General features: G+C 39.1%; 5 protein-coding genes across 5 annotated transcripts; 4 read left to right on the top strand and 1 right to left on the bottom strand.

Annotated features, from left to right (window-relative positions):
* Nucleotides 1-432: 432 nt before the first annotated feature.
* On the bottom strand, nt 433-1,950 carry BATDEDRAFT_37416 (uncharacterized protein). Its single transcript, XM_006681948.1, has one exon. It carries the CDS (start codon nt 1,494-1,496, stop codon nt 450-452), a length of 1,047 nt encoding a protein of 348 aa, XP_006682011.1. The 5' UTR covers nt 1,497-1,950; the 3' UTR covers nt 433-449.
* An 89-nt stretch (nt 1,951-2,039) lies between these two features.
* BATDEDRAFT_37415 (uncharacterized protein) lies at nt 2,040-3,558 on the top strand. Its single transcript, XM_006681947.1, has 2 exons — nt 2,040-3,223; nt 3,283-3,558. Exons 1-2 carry the CDS (start codon nt 2,500-2,502, stop codon nt 3,303-3,305), a joined length of 747 nt encoding a protein of 248 aa, XP_006682010.1. The 5' UTR covers nt 2,040-2,499; the 3' UTR covers nt 3,306-3,558.
* Nucleotides 3,559-3,904: 346 nt separating this feature from the next.
* On the top strand, nt 3,905-4,777 carry BATDEDRAFT_37414 (uncharacterized protein). The gene has a single exon (XM_006681946.1). The coding sequence runs from the start codon at nt 4,171-4,173 to the stop codon at nt 4,693-4,695; it is 525 nt and encodes a 174-aa protein (XP_006682009.1). The 5' UTR covers nt 3,905-4,170; the 3' UTR covers nt 4,696-4,777.
* Nucleotides 4,778-6,873: 2,096 nt separating this feature from the next.
* BATDEDRAFT_35992 (uncharacterized protein) lies at nt 6,874-11,849 on the top strand (the record flags this gene model as incomplete). Its single annotated transcript, XM_006681917.1, has 20 exons — nt 6,874-7,142; nt 7,291-7,478; nt 7,583-7,778; nt 7,882-7,982; nt 8,115-8,273; nt 8,335-8,469; nt 8,555-8,604; nt 8,681-8,790; nt 8,974-9,290; nt 9,383-9,512; nt 9,608-9,720; nt 9,794-9,928; nt 9,998-10,369; nt 10,450-10,572; nt 10,664-10,786; nt 10,894-11,016; nt 11,086-11,214; nt 11,310-11,555; nt 11,617-11,734; nt 11,813-11,849. 20 exons carry the CDS (start codon nt 6,874-6,876, stop codon nt 11,847-11,849), a joined length of 3,174 nt encoding a protein of 1,057 aa, XP_006681980.1.
* Nucleotides 11,850-12,394: 545 nt separating this feature from the next.
* On the top strand, nt 12,395-14,807 carry BATDEDRAFT_27578 (uncharacterized protein; the record flags this gene model as incomplete). The annotated part of the gene is made up of 8 exons (XM_006681847.1): nt 12,395-12,749; nt 12,840-13,194; nt 13,280-13,592; nt 13,654-13,781; nt 13,858-13,938; nt 14,015-14,200; nt 14,306-14,379; nt 14,485-14,807. The coding sequence occupies 8 exons, from the start codon at nt 12,395-12,397 to the stop codon at nt 14,805-14,807; spliced, it is 1,815 nt and encodes a 604-aa protein (XP_006681910.1).
* Nucleotides 14,808-14,837: the final 30 nt, after the last annotated feature.

The raw sequence follows: 14,837 nt of genomic DNA, 5'->3' as shown, positions 1-14,837 counted from the left end.
GAGTAAAAAAGGATAAAGAAAGCAAAAACACAATTCCAGAACAATAAATAGAAACAATCACAACAAGTGCTTTATTCAAGCAGATATAAAGATACATTGATTGAACATGGAAAAGAAAGTTGTTCATTCAGAGTAGATTAACAAGTGGTTTCCACAACGATGGACATGATTGACATGATACCGAGTTGTCCCACCACAGTGTAAAAAGACTGCACTATCAGTTCCACGATCATTGGTAGCAACATCATCATCACTGGAATCTGAATGTGTCGTCAATTGATGAGAGATTGTTGGTTGACAAACTGTCTCACTGCAATGGAAAGAGACATTTGAGTTGCTTTCATTATTGCTTGAATTCAAGTGTCAACATCAACTGTTGGTATTCACACTCACTACAATGACAACTATTGCTGTAACAGAAACCAGTCTCTTGTAATGAATACACAATTTTATTGAACATTTTCAATAATCAAAGTAGCACTTGAGTCCATCCATTTTTCGATGCTCTTACTCCGGTAATCTACAGGAGTACAGCCATCGTCATCATATGGACAACATTCATCATCAAACTCCGCACCACCAGCCATACGCCAAATAAGACACGCTGCCCTGTGGAACTCTAGTGCGTTCCTGTTTGGCTGCAGAGTTGGATCGCCAAGAACAAAGTACAGCGCCATCTCGCCATTAGATTCGACTGCTTGTCGATTGCTGAACTCTGGAAGCCTTCTTTGTTTTCCAAAACGGGTGTCTTTGAGGCTTTCAATTGCCTCGATCCAATTCATGTGCTTGTCATCGTTCAGGAGAACTGAATGGTTGACTACCTTGACCACCAGTTTGTTATCCACCACATCCACGTATCGCTCCAGTTTATCAAATTGGTCGTGACACTTGATACACAGCAACAGTCCGTTTTGGACTTGATGTTTCTGCGCTAGACCAGCTCGTAACAGGATAGGAGATTCGTTGTACGCTACTCCAATGTTCTTTTGGGCGATGATGTGTGCTCCTTGCAAGGACAGCTTATCCCAGCAAAACAAGCAGACTCTGTCTCTTTCCTCGACAGCATTCTTCAAGTCCCTGTGAGACAGCTCACTCTCTTTTGGGACATTGCTTATATTTCTAGCCGAGTTGGTTCTTGATGGTGCCCTTGAAGAAGCTGGAGTGTGGCAGCTGGATGAGCTGTTGTAATTTTTGTGGAATGGCAGTATGTAGTACTCAAACATCTCGTCAATGAATGTACGAGGATGCTCTGAGTCTGCCAACTGGACCTTGGTTGAGAACTGCTGCTGCTCTGCAAATTGGTTGGCAGCCAGCAGGTCGTGCAACTGAGTGGTGTGCGAGGTTTCTCCCTCTTGGATGATGCCCAAGAAGAAACCTCGTTTGTTGTCATCCTGCCATTCAGACTTGGCTCTCTGTGTTGGCAGGTCTGAGGTGTGAATGTTGTAGTATCCATTCAACAGTTGTGTTGCTGCTGCTTTTGTTGTTTCAATATTCATTCGATGTTGTTTTTTGGAGGGAAAGAAAATGAAACTCGAACCAACAAAATAAGCGCAGTCATCAATCAAATTGGATAATATCCATCAATAATCTTTTAGACTCGTACAGTTTGTACAGTGTTGTCATAAAAGTCATGGTTTGACACATTTTCATCAAGTTATCAGTGAGTATCAGTGAATATCAGTCAGCAAAACTGGTCTCGTTGGTCGATATACTACTATAGTGTAGTCAATTGAATGATGGTATTGACACTTGACTAGTCACTAATACATGTGAATACATGACAAATGCTTAATTTGACTGTGATTTCACACAAGAATGCTTAATTTGATAATATTCAGAGCATGTGAATTTGAATACATTCTTCACATAATATCGAGTTTGAATGTGAGACAATCATGTTTGATTGTTTGATCTTTTGTTTCGTTTCTTTCAATAAACTCCGAAATGACCAACAAAGAATTTACATCAGATATTTTGACAACTCTCCAGTGCCTATCGAGACAGTTTATGAAAAATGACCACAAGGAACTTTTTGCTAGCCATTTCGGAGTTTATTGAAAGAAGCAAAACGAAACAAAAAAAGATCAAACAGCCAAACATGATTGTCTCACATTCAAACTCGATATTGTGTGAAGAATGTATTCAAATTCACATGCTCTGAATATTATCAAATTAAGCATTCTTGTGTGAAATCACAGTCAAATTAAGCATTTGTCATGTATTCACATGTATTAGTGACTAGTCAAGTGTCAATACTATCATTCAATTGACTACACTATAGTAGTATATCGACCAACGAGACCAGTTTTGTTGGTCGATATTCACTGATACTCACTGATAACTTGATGAAAATGTGTCAAACCATGACTTTTATGACAACACTGTACAAACTGTACGAGTCTAAAAGATTATTGATGGATATTATCCAATTTGATTGATGACTGCGCTTATTTTGTTGGTTCGAGTTTCATTTTCTTTCCCTCCAAAAAACAACATCGAATGAATATTGAAACAACAAAAGCAGCAGCAACACAACTGTTGAATGGATACTACAACATTCACACCTCAGACCTGCCAACACAGAGAGCCAAGTCTGAATGGCAGGATGACAACAAACGAGGTTTCTTCTTGGGCATCATCCAAGAGGGAGAAACCTCGCACACCACTCAGTTGCACGACCTGCTGGCTGCCAACCAATTTGCAGAGCAGCAGCAGTTCTCAACCAAGGTCCAGTTGGCAGACTCAGAGCATCCTCGTACATTCATTGACGAGATGTTTGAGTACTACATACTGCCATTCCACAAAAATTACAACAGCTCATCCAGCTGCCACACTCCAGCTTCTTCAAGGGCACCATCAAGAACCAACTCGGCTAGAAATATAAGCAATGTCCCAAAAGAGAGTGAGCTGTCTCACAGGGACTTGAAGAATGCTGTCGAGGAAAGAGACAGAGTCTGCTTGTTTTGCTGGGATAAGCTGTCCTTGCAAGGAGCACACATCATCGCCCAAAAGAACATTGGGGTAGCATATGATGAATCTCTTATCCTGTTACGAGCTGGTCTAGCGCAGAAACATCAAGTCCAAAACGGACTGTTGCTGTGTATCAAGTGTCACGACCAATTTGATAAACTGGAGCGATACGTGGATGTGGTGGATAACAAACTGGTGGTCAAGGTAGTCAACCATTCAGTTCTCCTGAACGATGACAAGCACAAGGATTGGAGACGGGCTATAAAGACACTAAAGGGAAGCCGACAGGATAATCAGGAATTTATGGATGATAATCGACAAGCAGTCGAATCTAATGGCGAGATGGCGCTGTACTTTGTTCTTGGCGATCCAACTCTGCAGCCAAACAGGAACGCACTAGAGTTCCACAGGGCAGCGTGTCTTATTTGGCGTATGGCTGGTGGTGCGGAGTTTGATGATGAATGTTGTCCATATGATGATGACGATGGCTGTACTCCTGTAGATTACCGGAGTAAGAGCATCGAAAAATGGATGGACTCAAGTGCTACTTTGATTATTGAAAATGTTCAATAAAATTGTGTATTCATTACAAGAGACTGGTTTCTGTTACAGCAATAGTTGTCATTGTAGTGAGTGTGAATACCAACAGTTGATGTTGACACCTTTGAATTCAAGCAATAATGAAAGCAACTCAAATGTCTCTTTCCATTGCAGTGAGACAGTTTGTCAACCAACAATCTCTCATCAATTGATGACACATTCAGATTCCAGTAATGATGATGTTGCTACCAATGATCGTGGAACTGATAGTGCAGTCTTTTTACACTGTGGTGGGACAACTCGGTATCATGTCAATCATGTTCACCGTTGTGGAAATCACTTGTTAATCTACTCTGAATGAACAAGTCTCTTTTCCATGTTTAAAACTGGTTGTAAATATCGGTTTAAAAATGATATCATTTGGTGCTCTACATATACTGCTCAGCGTCCTGCGACTCTTTTAACCAGATTACAGAATATAGTCTTGCTTTGCCTGCATTGGGTACACGCCAGTCTTTGGCATCCGTAAATACATCTGCTGCCTTGTCGCAGATCTCGCTTACTGAAGAAGATGCAGCTGCAGATACAACACATTTTCCAGATGGGCGACTCGATCGTGATGATCAGCAAATCGATCTTCGCTCTCAAAACTCATGGACTATGCAAATTGGACAGATTTCTACTGTAGAAATGCTTGAATGCCATGTTATCAATGCATTTGCTCCATGGGTTCTTATTTCCGAACTGAAATCATTAATGGAAGCCACTGGAAATCCTGTTATTTCCGAAACATCAGCTACTGCCTCGGATGTCAGTGAAGATACCAGTATAAAGTCTTCCTATGACAAGTACATTGTCAATGTAAGTGCCATGGAAGGCCAGTTTTATCGGCCTAAAACTGTTTTTCATCCACACAGTAACATGGCTAAAGCATCACTCAATATGATGACACGCACATCTGCTGCAGGTCTTGCTGCATTGAATATCTTCATGACTGCTGTTGATACTGGATGGATTACTGATGAAAATCCAGTTGAGCAGTGGGAGAAACGAGAAAATGCTCCTCCACCTCTTGACGAATGGGATGCCGCCATGCGAGTTTTAGATCCCATTCTGGTAGGCGTGCGTGGTGGGGACCGTATGTGGGGAGTATTTCTCAAAAACTATACTGTAACTAGATGGTGATGTGAACATGGATCTGGACATGTATCTGTATCTGGAATGGTGACTTGTATAGTTCTTGTAATAAACACTGCTTGGTCGAATGATTGGGTATTGCTATACCAACTATTTGTCATTTAGATTGTCGCTGCGACTCGTTCCACAAACATACACATCACTCGATTGCAACACAAAAGAGTTGCCAATCCATATTGAATACACATTTGCTTTGGCTGTAGCCAATCATTAAACGGATTACAATTCACAACACTCTTGCTGTATGTCTTGGTAGATGGGTTTCATGATTTTATTGGCATAGTATGGATCATTGTGGCTACCAGCATATTGGCAATCATCGCAATATACCAAAATGCTCCGTTGTTGAATCCCCACCAACCCAACTTGTAACCACCAATACTTGCAATATGCAACTAGAATATATTTATCAATCAAAACATCTCACTGCACCAATCGACTGTTTAGATTTGGAATATGTGATGTTCACTACCATCCAATCAGAAACCTGTATTTTAATCATGCAGTAACATCAACTACCAATGGAACCTCGAACCAATCCGACTCGCATACCACACATGATCTGTTACCTTGTCCATGTTGACTGTTACTGTTGACAATCAGTATTGGTTTATTCCTATCGAGGCGAGTTGATAACAATGCGTATATTGTAATGGCTGTTTTCAGATCACTCGTCTGTCTGTCATGCAAAAACAAGAATTGCATTTGGAATGCTTGCTCATCAAGTGTTATGGATAATAAACAATAAATGCATTTCTAAATTTGTAGATTTGTAGATTTGGAATACCAATGTGAGTGACAGTACCATGTTTATGGAATACAACAGTCTATCAGGTATATTCAGCTGCATGGCTTACATCACAATATATTCGCATGACATGACAATCGCTTGTCCACGTTAATCTACAAACATCTTGATGTTGTCAGTGCTATTTACCAATGGCATATTGGTGGAAAATATACAATGAATTTGGAGTCATGACTGAGCTATTACCAGACAAGATTTGATTGTATTACCAAACAATACATACTGCGACTGTCGAGTTGTAATGAAACATTAAACGTTATTAGCCAATACAGTAAAAATATTGACGTGTAAAATGCAAAAGTAACAGCCCGACGTGGGGGTCGAACCCACAACCTTGAGATTAAGAGTCTCACGCTCTACCGATTGAGCTAGCCGGGCTTTCCTTAAAATGTGGCAATGTACATTTTGTTTGCTACACAACACTCCAGCGTGCAGTTTGATTACAACACTCCAAAATACTTGTGTATCATATGACTGCTAACTCATATCAATACATGTCTGGCCACTTGATTACAATATTCAGCCATTATGCTTGCTATATAATCAACACTGTTACGCTTGGTTTGTGTTGATATATCTGTGAATTGGTATAATGGTTTGGTCGAGTCAAAACCTCATTCAATATCATGGCTCAGACTTGTATCTGAGATACACGGCGTGTTTGTAGTCGTCAAAAAATAAAAACTGGGCTCATGATTGTGTCGAATGCTACCAAATGCTACCAAATTCTACTAAATGTTGAAAGACCGTATCTCAAAAATGCTTCAAATTATCAAGATATTTGGTTAAACCACCAACAATTGTCAGATATCTATAATCGAACATCAAAAGCAGCATTGACAGATATCAGTAGGCATCAGTAGGAATCAGCAGACATTGATACGATAATGCTAACGGAACGGAACGGAAGACAGTCAAGTTTTAAACCCAACAGTATCCAGATTTGAATCAACATATGGTTTAACATTTGCGTGGTAACAGACACATGACGGATCGGTCCAAAAGCATAGGCACAAATGTCGGTATATAATATTAGCAAACGTATGAGCTAGAGAGTGATCATGTCATCTTAGATCAGACGATAATCACCGAGTGCGTTTGATGCCATGTTCAATCCGATATTGCAATTGGTATAAATTACACCAGTTTGTGTATAATGGCAGAAATATGCATCAGCCTGGACGGGCTTTAGTAGATGAGGTATATATTTAGTCCAAAATGCCTGGCCACGTGTAACAAATACAATGCCAGACCAATACGAGTCTTGAGACTTGCTTAAATATTTGTATTTTACGTGTATTCGTTTTATTCAAAACTTTACTACTCTCCAAGTTTTAGACAACCATTTTCAATTTAGTATGGGAACTACCTCAAGCAAGTTTCAATGGAGTGATGCTGCCTCAGGCACACATGCATCACTAACAGACAAGACTGGTCTTCCACATCTTCAAAGATCTGTGAATAATCAAGAACTTTTACACGAACTTTCGAGGATGCTTGACCATTTGTGTAGCACGTATCCAGTCGAGGCCAAAGCCGAGTTTCGAAAACCATTGCAATGGACTTCGTCCTTGCCACCTAGCGCGTTTTCATCTCATGGAAGCTCCAATCTATGGATAGTTGGAAAGTACGTCAGATAGTTTACTTTCAATAACGGACCATGTCGGCGCTGGCTATTTATTATCTATTGTAATGCTAATTCATAATTTTTTAAATCAACTGCTTTGTTTTTGATAAATCTGCTGCAACTTGCTGTTATCACTGCGGCCTGCTAGAGGCTCAAAATGGGTAGTAGCTTCGAATATACAACGATCCGATGGTCAACCAATGTTTTCTATAGAGCAGTCTACAAGTTCCAACGCAACTGTACGTACGGCAAAGGTTTCTTCCGTCGAGTACTTGCATCGCGCATTGCAAGTATCCATAGAACACAAACTGAGCGAGCTCCAACAACTGGTTGAAGGTAGGCGCGTCGCACCTATTGAGTGTTAATCATACAGAAAATATCATACTCTAATAAAATATTTCTAACACAACTTGTAAATAAATAATGCAATTCTTGATTAGCGAATCCCGATCCTTTTCTAAACATTTTTGGTATCAGCGAGAATGGCGGAAAGGGATTGGTTGAGGCGTTTGACATTTACAACAACGAGACAGATTCAAAACGACGAGAGCAGTTTTCAAAGCTGTATAAGCTTCTTCTTGTTTTAAATTCATTCGATTTGCAGCTGACCAAGACCACTCTTGAAAATTTGCACATGTATGACTGACCAACTAACTGAATATACATTTATGTTGTCAAATCTACAATTCAAAACAGCTATATATTATAGAATGATACTAAAACATTGATAAAGTGATAGAATTCTTAATATTCACAAGGTCACCGAGGAACTTCAAATGCTACAAGCGTTTTGTGGCCAAGATGAAAAATTTGCATTAAAGTCTATCAACTGGGAATCAGGTACTATCATTTATTTTGATGAGCTGTATTTTTTAATCATCCTAGTATATCAAATGCAATCTTTAATTGCTATTTCTGGATGAGGTTTAGTTTATTTTAAATTCACTAAACTTTTTAATATAATTCCTATAGATTATACTTTTGCAAATGGCGCCAAGGCACCTCCATGGCGTCAAGTATATGGTGAAATCTGCTATATTATTGTGCAGCCTCATGATCATGAAGAGTTCATGATAACAGCCAGCAAGACAGGATATTTTATAAATAACGGGTATATTCCCGATGATAAAGGTCAGTTTTTAGGAACATCCTATCATTGGTGCCAATATTAATCAACATGTCAATTCAACAGGAAATGAACGGCTTGATTACAGCCAGTCTTCAGAGCTTTTCAAAACACTTACAGATCTTTTACGTACCAAATCATCCCACTTTGCCTTGCATATTGACAAGCAAGAATATGTATATCACCAGGCTGACACCCAAGGTAATTTGACTAGTTTTCAGACGGTTAGAAAAAAGTTTAAACTATTTCACATCAAATATACTGATGGATTTCATGGTGTTTTTAGGAGGCGCTGGAATGGCTGTAGCAGCCGAAAATATAGATCACGCTGCAGATGTACATATATTAGTTGAAAATCATTGTTGCAGATAGTCATGATTTTCAATTAATTTTTTGCTATTTACTTTTTCAGTTTACAGATGAAGACGAATTAGGCGAGCATGGCACCATTAGCAATCATCAAGGAAAGGATCGTAGGAATGAAAAAGATGCCGTCAAAAAGAATGCCTTGGCCAAAAAAAAGTGAGTAGATTGTCAATTGATTTTGTAAAAACTGCGAGTTTACTTACCAAATGTTGCATTACTAAGAAACAAGCTTCAAACCAAGGTGCAACAATCGGTCGAGCCATCATTAAAGTGGAGGTATATTTTGTCTTTTGTTTTATCTGATCAGAAATTGTATAATTTACATGTCTATATTTTTAGAGCACTTGGTCTTTCAACTGAAGATACAAAGCATGCTGGAAAGTTCAAGGCAAAAAAGGGATCGTCTGAAAGAAAAAGCCGATCGCCTACATCCAAAAAACGCATGCATAAATCACAAAGCACCGAGAATGGGGTATACCAAGACAGTGATTCTGAGGTATCTTCGGAAGAGGAGCAGCAGGAAAAGCGTCAAGACAATGCAGAACTTCCAACCGAATACTATCAAATACAAAAGTTGGTCAAATATCTACGTTCTGGAAATCAAACAGCTACAATCATTGCAATTTGCTCACTTCGCGACTTTGATCTGAGCAATGGTGAGTAGAGTATTTGAGTTAACAATCCGTTTAGTTTGTCATTTAAGCTTGATGATAATTTTAATTGTTCTGTCCATTGCATCAATCTCTAGAATTCAATCAACTAGCCATTCGTGACGTTGGAGGTCTTGAAACAATTGTAAATCTATTGGATACTGAAGATCCAAAGTGCAAAATTGGTGCTCTCAAAATTCTCAAGGATATTTCTCAAAATGGTGCAAGGTTTATGCCATGATATACTGACATGCCATTCCATATACATCGCAATCTCAAATTAGCCTGACATTTAAATATGTGATTTTAATAGTTCAAATTAGATCTGCTGTTGCTGATTTAAATGGCATGCAGCCATTGGTAGAGCTACTTCAAGAATCGGATGAAAACATAAAGTGTCTTGCAGCCGAGACCATATCACACTGTGCAAAGAATGGTAATGCTTGCAATGCGTTACAGTTTAATGCATTTGAAATCAAATGCTTACAACTGCTTTTTGGGAAACATAGCTCGCAATCGTAGATCTGTTCGTCGCTACGGCGGTATTCGAAAGCTTGCACGGCTTCTCAAAGCCACGCCTGGATCGTCAGAGGAAAGGGTGGCAATTGCTGGTGCTTTGGCTCTAGCTACTTGTAGCAAAAGTTGTGAGTTGATGGTCTGATATCAAAGCTTTTCAGATGTGTTGGGTTTGATAACAGTGTATTGTTTTTTAGCAAAAAATAAGGAAGCCATTCAGGCTGCTGGGTCAATTCCACTGCTTGCAAACCTGCTAGAATCTCAAAATGAGCAGCTTTTGATTCCAGTCGTTGTAATTCTTCAAGAATGTGCTTCTGATGAAAATTACCCGCTTGCCATCAGATCGTCTGGCATGATTCGATTTCTTGTAGAAAATCTGTCAAGCAAGAATCAGGAACTGCAAATGCACTGTGCAAGTGCTATTTTTAAATGCGCAGAAGAAGACGAAACTAGAGTGCTTGTTCGCCAATGTAACGGTCTTATGCCATTGGTAAGCCTTTTAGATAACGTCGCCAATAAGGATTTGCTGGTTGCTGCCACAGGAGCAGTTTGGAAATGTGCTCAAAACCGTAAGTTTGTATTATAATTGACTGAACAATCGTAGACTGGCGATTTCTGACATAGAATTGGGTTTCAATACGATACACAGTCGAAAATGTGACGGCATTCAATAAGCTCAATACGATCAAAAAGCTAATTGGTTTAATGGAAAATCAGCCAGAAGATGTGCTCGTAAATGTTGTTGGAGCTCTTGGTGCTTGCGCTCAAACAGGTGGGCTTTATTCGTGATTACAGTATTCAAAAATTGAAAATAGCATAATTATCCAAGTGCTCATAATGATGCCAACTTACACAATGTATAGCGGATGGTCGTCAAAGTATTCGTGAAAGCGGTGGCATTACCCCGCTTGTTAATTTACTGACTGGGACAAATCAGGCATTGCTTGTCAATGTCACTACCGCAGTTGGTGCATCCGCATTAGATAGTAAGCGATTGCCTCGAGTCTAAACAAATTGAGATTTTATAGATCTGAATGCTTTGTTTTGGCCAACTTCACTTGAAATCTGACAAAGTATCTTGTAACGACACTAGGCGATAGCATGGCAGTTATTGACCGACTTGATGGCGTGCGTTTGCTTTGGTCACTGTTAAAATCACCAAACCCTATGGTTCAGGCATCTGCTGCATGGGCAATATCTCCTTGTATTGAGCATGGTAAGAGTGGCATGTATTTTGATAAACATTAGTTTTGAAAGTTTAAATTGTTTCTACTGGAAATTTTAGCAAAGGATGCCGGAGAAATGGTTCGTTCGTTTGTCGGTGGTTTGGAGCTGATTGTTTCTCTCTTGAAATCGGAGAATGCAGAGGTTTTGGCTAGCGTATGCGCAGCGATTGCCAATATTGCCAAGGATGGTATGTAGTTTAAACTTCAAACTTATGAATACACGAAAATCAGTCTGAACCATCGCTTCACTATGTGATGATACTAATATCTTGCACTACAATAGAGGAAAATTTGGCGGTGATTACTGATCATGGTGTAGTTCCCATGCTTGGAAAGCTATCCAATACTCGAAATGATAAATTACGAAAGCATCTTGCTGAAGCAATTGCTCGCTGTTGTCATTGGGGAAACAATCGGGTTGCATTTGGATCTGCTAGTGCTGTTGCACCTTTGGTTAAATACCTCAAGTCTCCAGATGAGGAGGTTCATAGATCGACAGCTCGTGCACTTCACCAACTCTCCATGGACCGTAAGTTTGCATTGAGCTATATTTAGACATCAACAAGAAACTAATTTAATTTTACTGATAGCCGATAACTGTATTACCATGCATGAGCACGGTGTTGTTCAATTGCTGTTGGGGATGGTTGGATCGCTGGATGCGGCACTTCAAGAGGCTGCTGCTGGAACTATAGGAAACATTCGTCGGTAAGCTCTATTATTCCAGTAGTTTTGTAGATCAATTGGTTACATGCGCGGTGGTTTAACAATTTTATTTTAAACTAGACTGGCGCTTGCTAGTGAAAAAGCCAATCTATGCTGATTTGTTAAAAAACAAGTTGTATTTCTATCAAAAAGCACAAGAAGTGATGATGAATTGAGATATTCGGGAGAGAGGAAAAGCTTGGCAGACAAGGACGAGATTTATAATGCGCTTCAACTAGCGACAAAGAGAATGAGAATAAATAAAAATTGTTCGTAACCATCAGTGTTGTGTTTGGAACGATTACTTGTATAAAACTAGTCCAGCTTACGCTTGTTGTTTTGCAAATATCGGCAGATTGCTTTCTGTTGATTTAGTTCTTCGCGTAGAATGAATTGCTTTATAGATTTATTCTGCAATGATTGTTTCTAAACGCAACAATCATCATATGATGCTCATAACTTATAGTTTTGAACCGAGACTCTTGTTTTGGAAAGTTCAAGAGAACAACGATCGCATGTTTCAGGAGTGTAATCATACATGCCAATCACCAGAAAATAGTAAAAGAGTTTAGAATATTGTCCAGTAATTTTCAAGTAAACGAACTGTTTACTATCCATTTTGGAACTTTTAGTTCTATTTTACATGAATAAAACTTTACTCCAATGAATGGTATAGATAGGAATAACATTGAAGGAGATGGTATGGATCAAGTACTGGACAGCGAGCTCATGGACGCAAAATCGCTGGCTGAGATGAAAACAGAACATGTTGCATTGGACCTACAAAGCAAGTTTCAGCAAGATGTTGGTATTCACTGCAAATCCATTGTATCAATGGTGTACTGTACAGGTGTCTTTATGATTAACCATTTAAGCATTATTATTCTAGTCCAGCAGATGAAAGAAAGAAAGGAGTTGCTTCTGAAGCAGGCCGTGATGAGGAAACAACTCTGTCATAAACGGCTAGAGTTCGAAAGACTTCAGTCAGAAGTTGCTCAACTGGAAAAGGACTCAACAGGTAGCTTGGATAGCCGGCTTTGCATATAATATGGAGCGATTGATTTAGTTGAATTTGTGTACTAATCTGGATCTACTCAAACATTGACAGCTGGTATTGATGTTCTGCATTCTTTGCCTTTAGTAGGTTTAAAACGAGGATACCCGACAGATTCCATATCTGAGACTACTGCTTCCAAAAAATACAATACTCCACTTTTATCATCCCAAAAAAACTCGACGCAATCCAATCTTAATCTGATACAGCGGCCATGTAATATTGAAACCATCAAATCAATATCTGTTCAGCCAGAAATTCAAAAAAAGCAATCTTTAGCAAAAACCTCGGTTCATGCCACTGCAACTAAAAAGCCTTTGATTCATAATCAACGTCAACCTGTTCCTCAAATTGCGCCAATCGTTGATACACCTGTTGAAATAGAGCCGATATCAGGATTCCGTATAAAGTAGGATTTAAATGTTAATGTTATACTATTCAATGCTTTCCATAATCAAAGCGTAGACACTTACATTTGGTTTTAACAATTTTAGAAATCGCCTCGTTTCAAAAGACCAGTTTGCAGAGCGAATGCTGAATAGACAAGTCATTCCAATTTCTCAAATCAGAAGCAATATGACAGATAATGATATTATTGGAGATTGGGTTGTTATTGGAATTATTATTTTTAAAAGCGAGTGTAAAAAGACAAAGGATGGCGATGTATTTTGCATGCTACGCATAGGAGATCTACGAGGCTCGTCGGTCAATTTATTTATGTTTCGCGACGTATGCCAGAGCCATTCCAATGAGCAAGTTGGAAGTTTGGTGGCCATTTTGAATCCCAAAATCATCAGACCCTCCGAGGTAGCATTATGTTTTATTTGCTAAACTGACAAATATGTATATACTGACTCGGGTGATGTAGAGTCGAGCAACTTTGGGCTTGGATTTAGATCATACTAAGAAATGGATGAAGATTGCCGATTTTACTGATTTGGGATACTGCAAGGGAACGCTACAAAACAACAAATGTTGCTCCCAGCCAATTGATAGGTATTTCTAATTGCTGTATTTTTCTGATCTGGCTCAATATATGTTTGATTTCATTCAACATAGTTACTTTTTACAGGATGCAGGGACAATACTGTGAGATCCATTTGTCATCAAACTATAAATCTGCAAAATCCAATAGACAGGAGTTTGCATCAGGGTGAGTAACAGTTTATTTAACTGACTATTTAGCTGCATGATAAAGTAACATTTAAACATGTTGAATCGGCCAATAGCAATGCAGCATTTCATGTCGGTAATCCAAGCAAAAAGCTATCTGGGAAACAACGGTCGTATTCCAATGATGGTACATATGTATTGTCTGGCCAAACTCTTTCTACAACTCATACAGGTGTTGATGCTGTTGCTCAACGAAAAGAGTCATTACCTCCAATTTTGAATGCAAAACAGGTTCTTGAAATGTAAGAAATCTTGCAACCACTCTGAATGGCAATGTTTCCTTGATATTCAGCACAGTACCAATTCAGTTTATTGCATTTACTACTTTAATCTATATACTCTGCCAGAAAATCACTCATGAGCTCAAATACTGCTGGTGCTAGATCGCTACGGGCTTTAAATAAGAGCCTGGATTGTCCTGGTAAGCTTAGCTAAATTTTCAATGCTCCATCAATCGTATTATCTATTTCATGGTAAGCCTGAAATACTTTGCTTTAAACTCACGTATTGCTTGTCGTTACAATAGCACCTGCAGGTATGGCTTCAATTTTTGGCCCAGCAGCGATTGCTCGTATGGGTGGTAACCCAATCTCTGGCGATCGATTCAAACCCGTTGTAAACAGTAGCCAATTGGTATCACTGCCTGGATTGACCTCTCCTAGTAAATCATTAAAAACAACACAGCCTGTCAATCCTATGCTAAAATCAATATCAGAGCCTAGATTGTCAATGGTTCGTAAAGATATTTCGCGGATACAATCAGCTCATGTTCTTGCAAGATCCAAGTCCAATGTCCAAAAAGACAAATCTCCACCAAGCAGCGATGTTGAACTTGAGATACTGGACTGATCCTGTTTAATAACCCATTCAGAACATTGA

Source organism: Batrachochytrium dendrobatidis, assembly GCF_000203795.2.
Source record: "Batrachochytrium dendrobatidis JAM81 unplaced genomic scaffold BATDEscaffold_14, whole genome shotgun sequence".
NCBI lineage: Eukaryota > Fungi > Chytridiomycota > Chytridiomycetes > Rhizophydiales > Batrachochytrium > Batrachochytrium dendrobatidis.
Note: the sequence above shows the minus strand (reverse complement) of the source record. Positions and strands in the feature narration are given on the sequence as shown.

Excerpts from the sequence above, each read along its gene's own strand:
- BATDEDRAFT_37414 (XM_006681946.1), top strand. The coding sequence starts at position 4,171 with ATGCAAATTGGACAGATTTCTACTGTAGAAATGCTTGAATGCCATGTT.
- BATDEDRAFT_37416 (XM_006681948.1), bottom strand. The coding sequence starts at position 1,496 with ATGAATATTGAAACAACAAAAGCAGCAGCAACACAACTGTTGAATGGA.
- BATDEDRAFT_37415 (XM_006681947.1), top strand. The coding sequence starts at position 2,500 with ATGAATATTGAAACAACAAAAGCAGCAGCAACACAACTGTTGAATGGA. Across the intron at positions 3,224-3,282 it reads TGACAAGCACAAGGATTGGA|AATCGACAAGCAGTCGAATC; the intron begins GACGGGCTATAA and ends TTTATGGATGAT.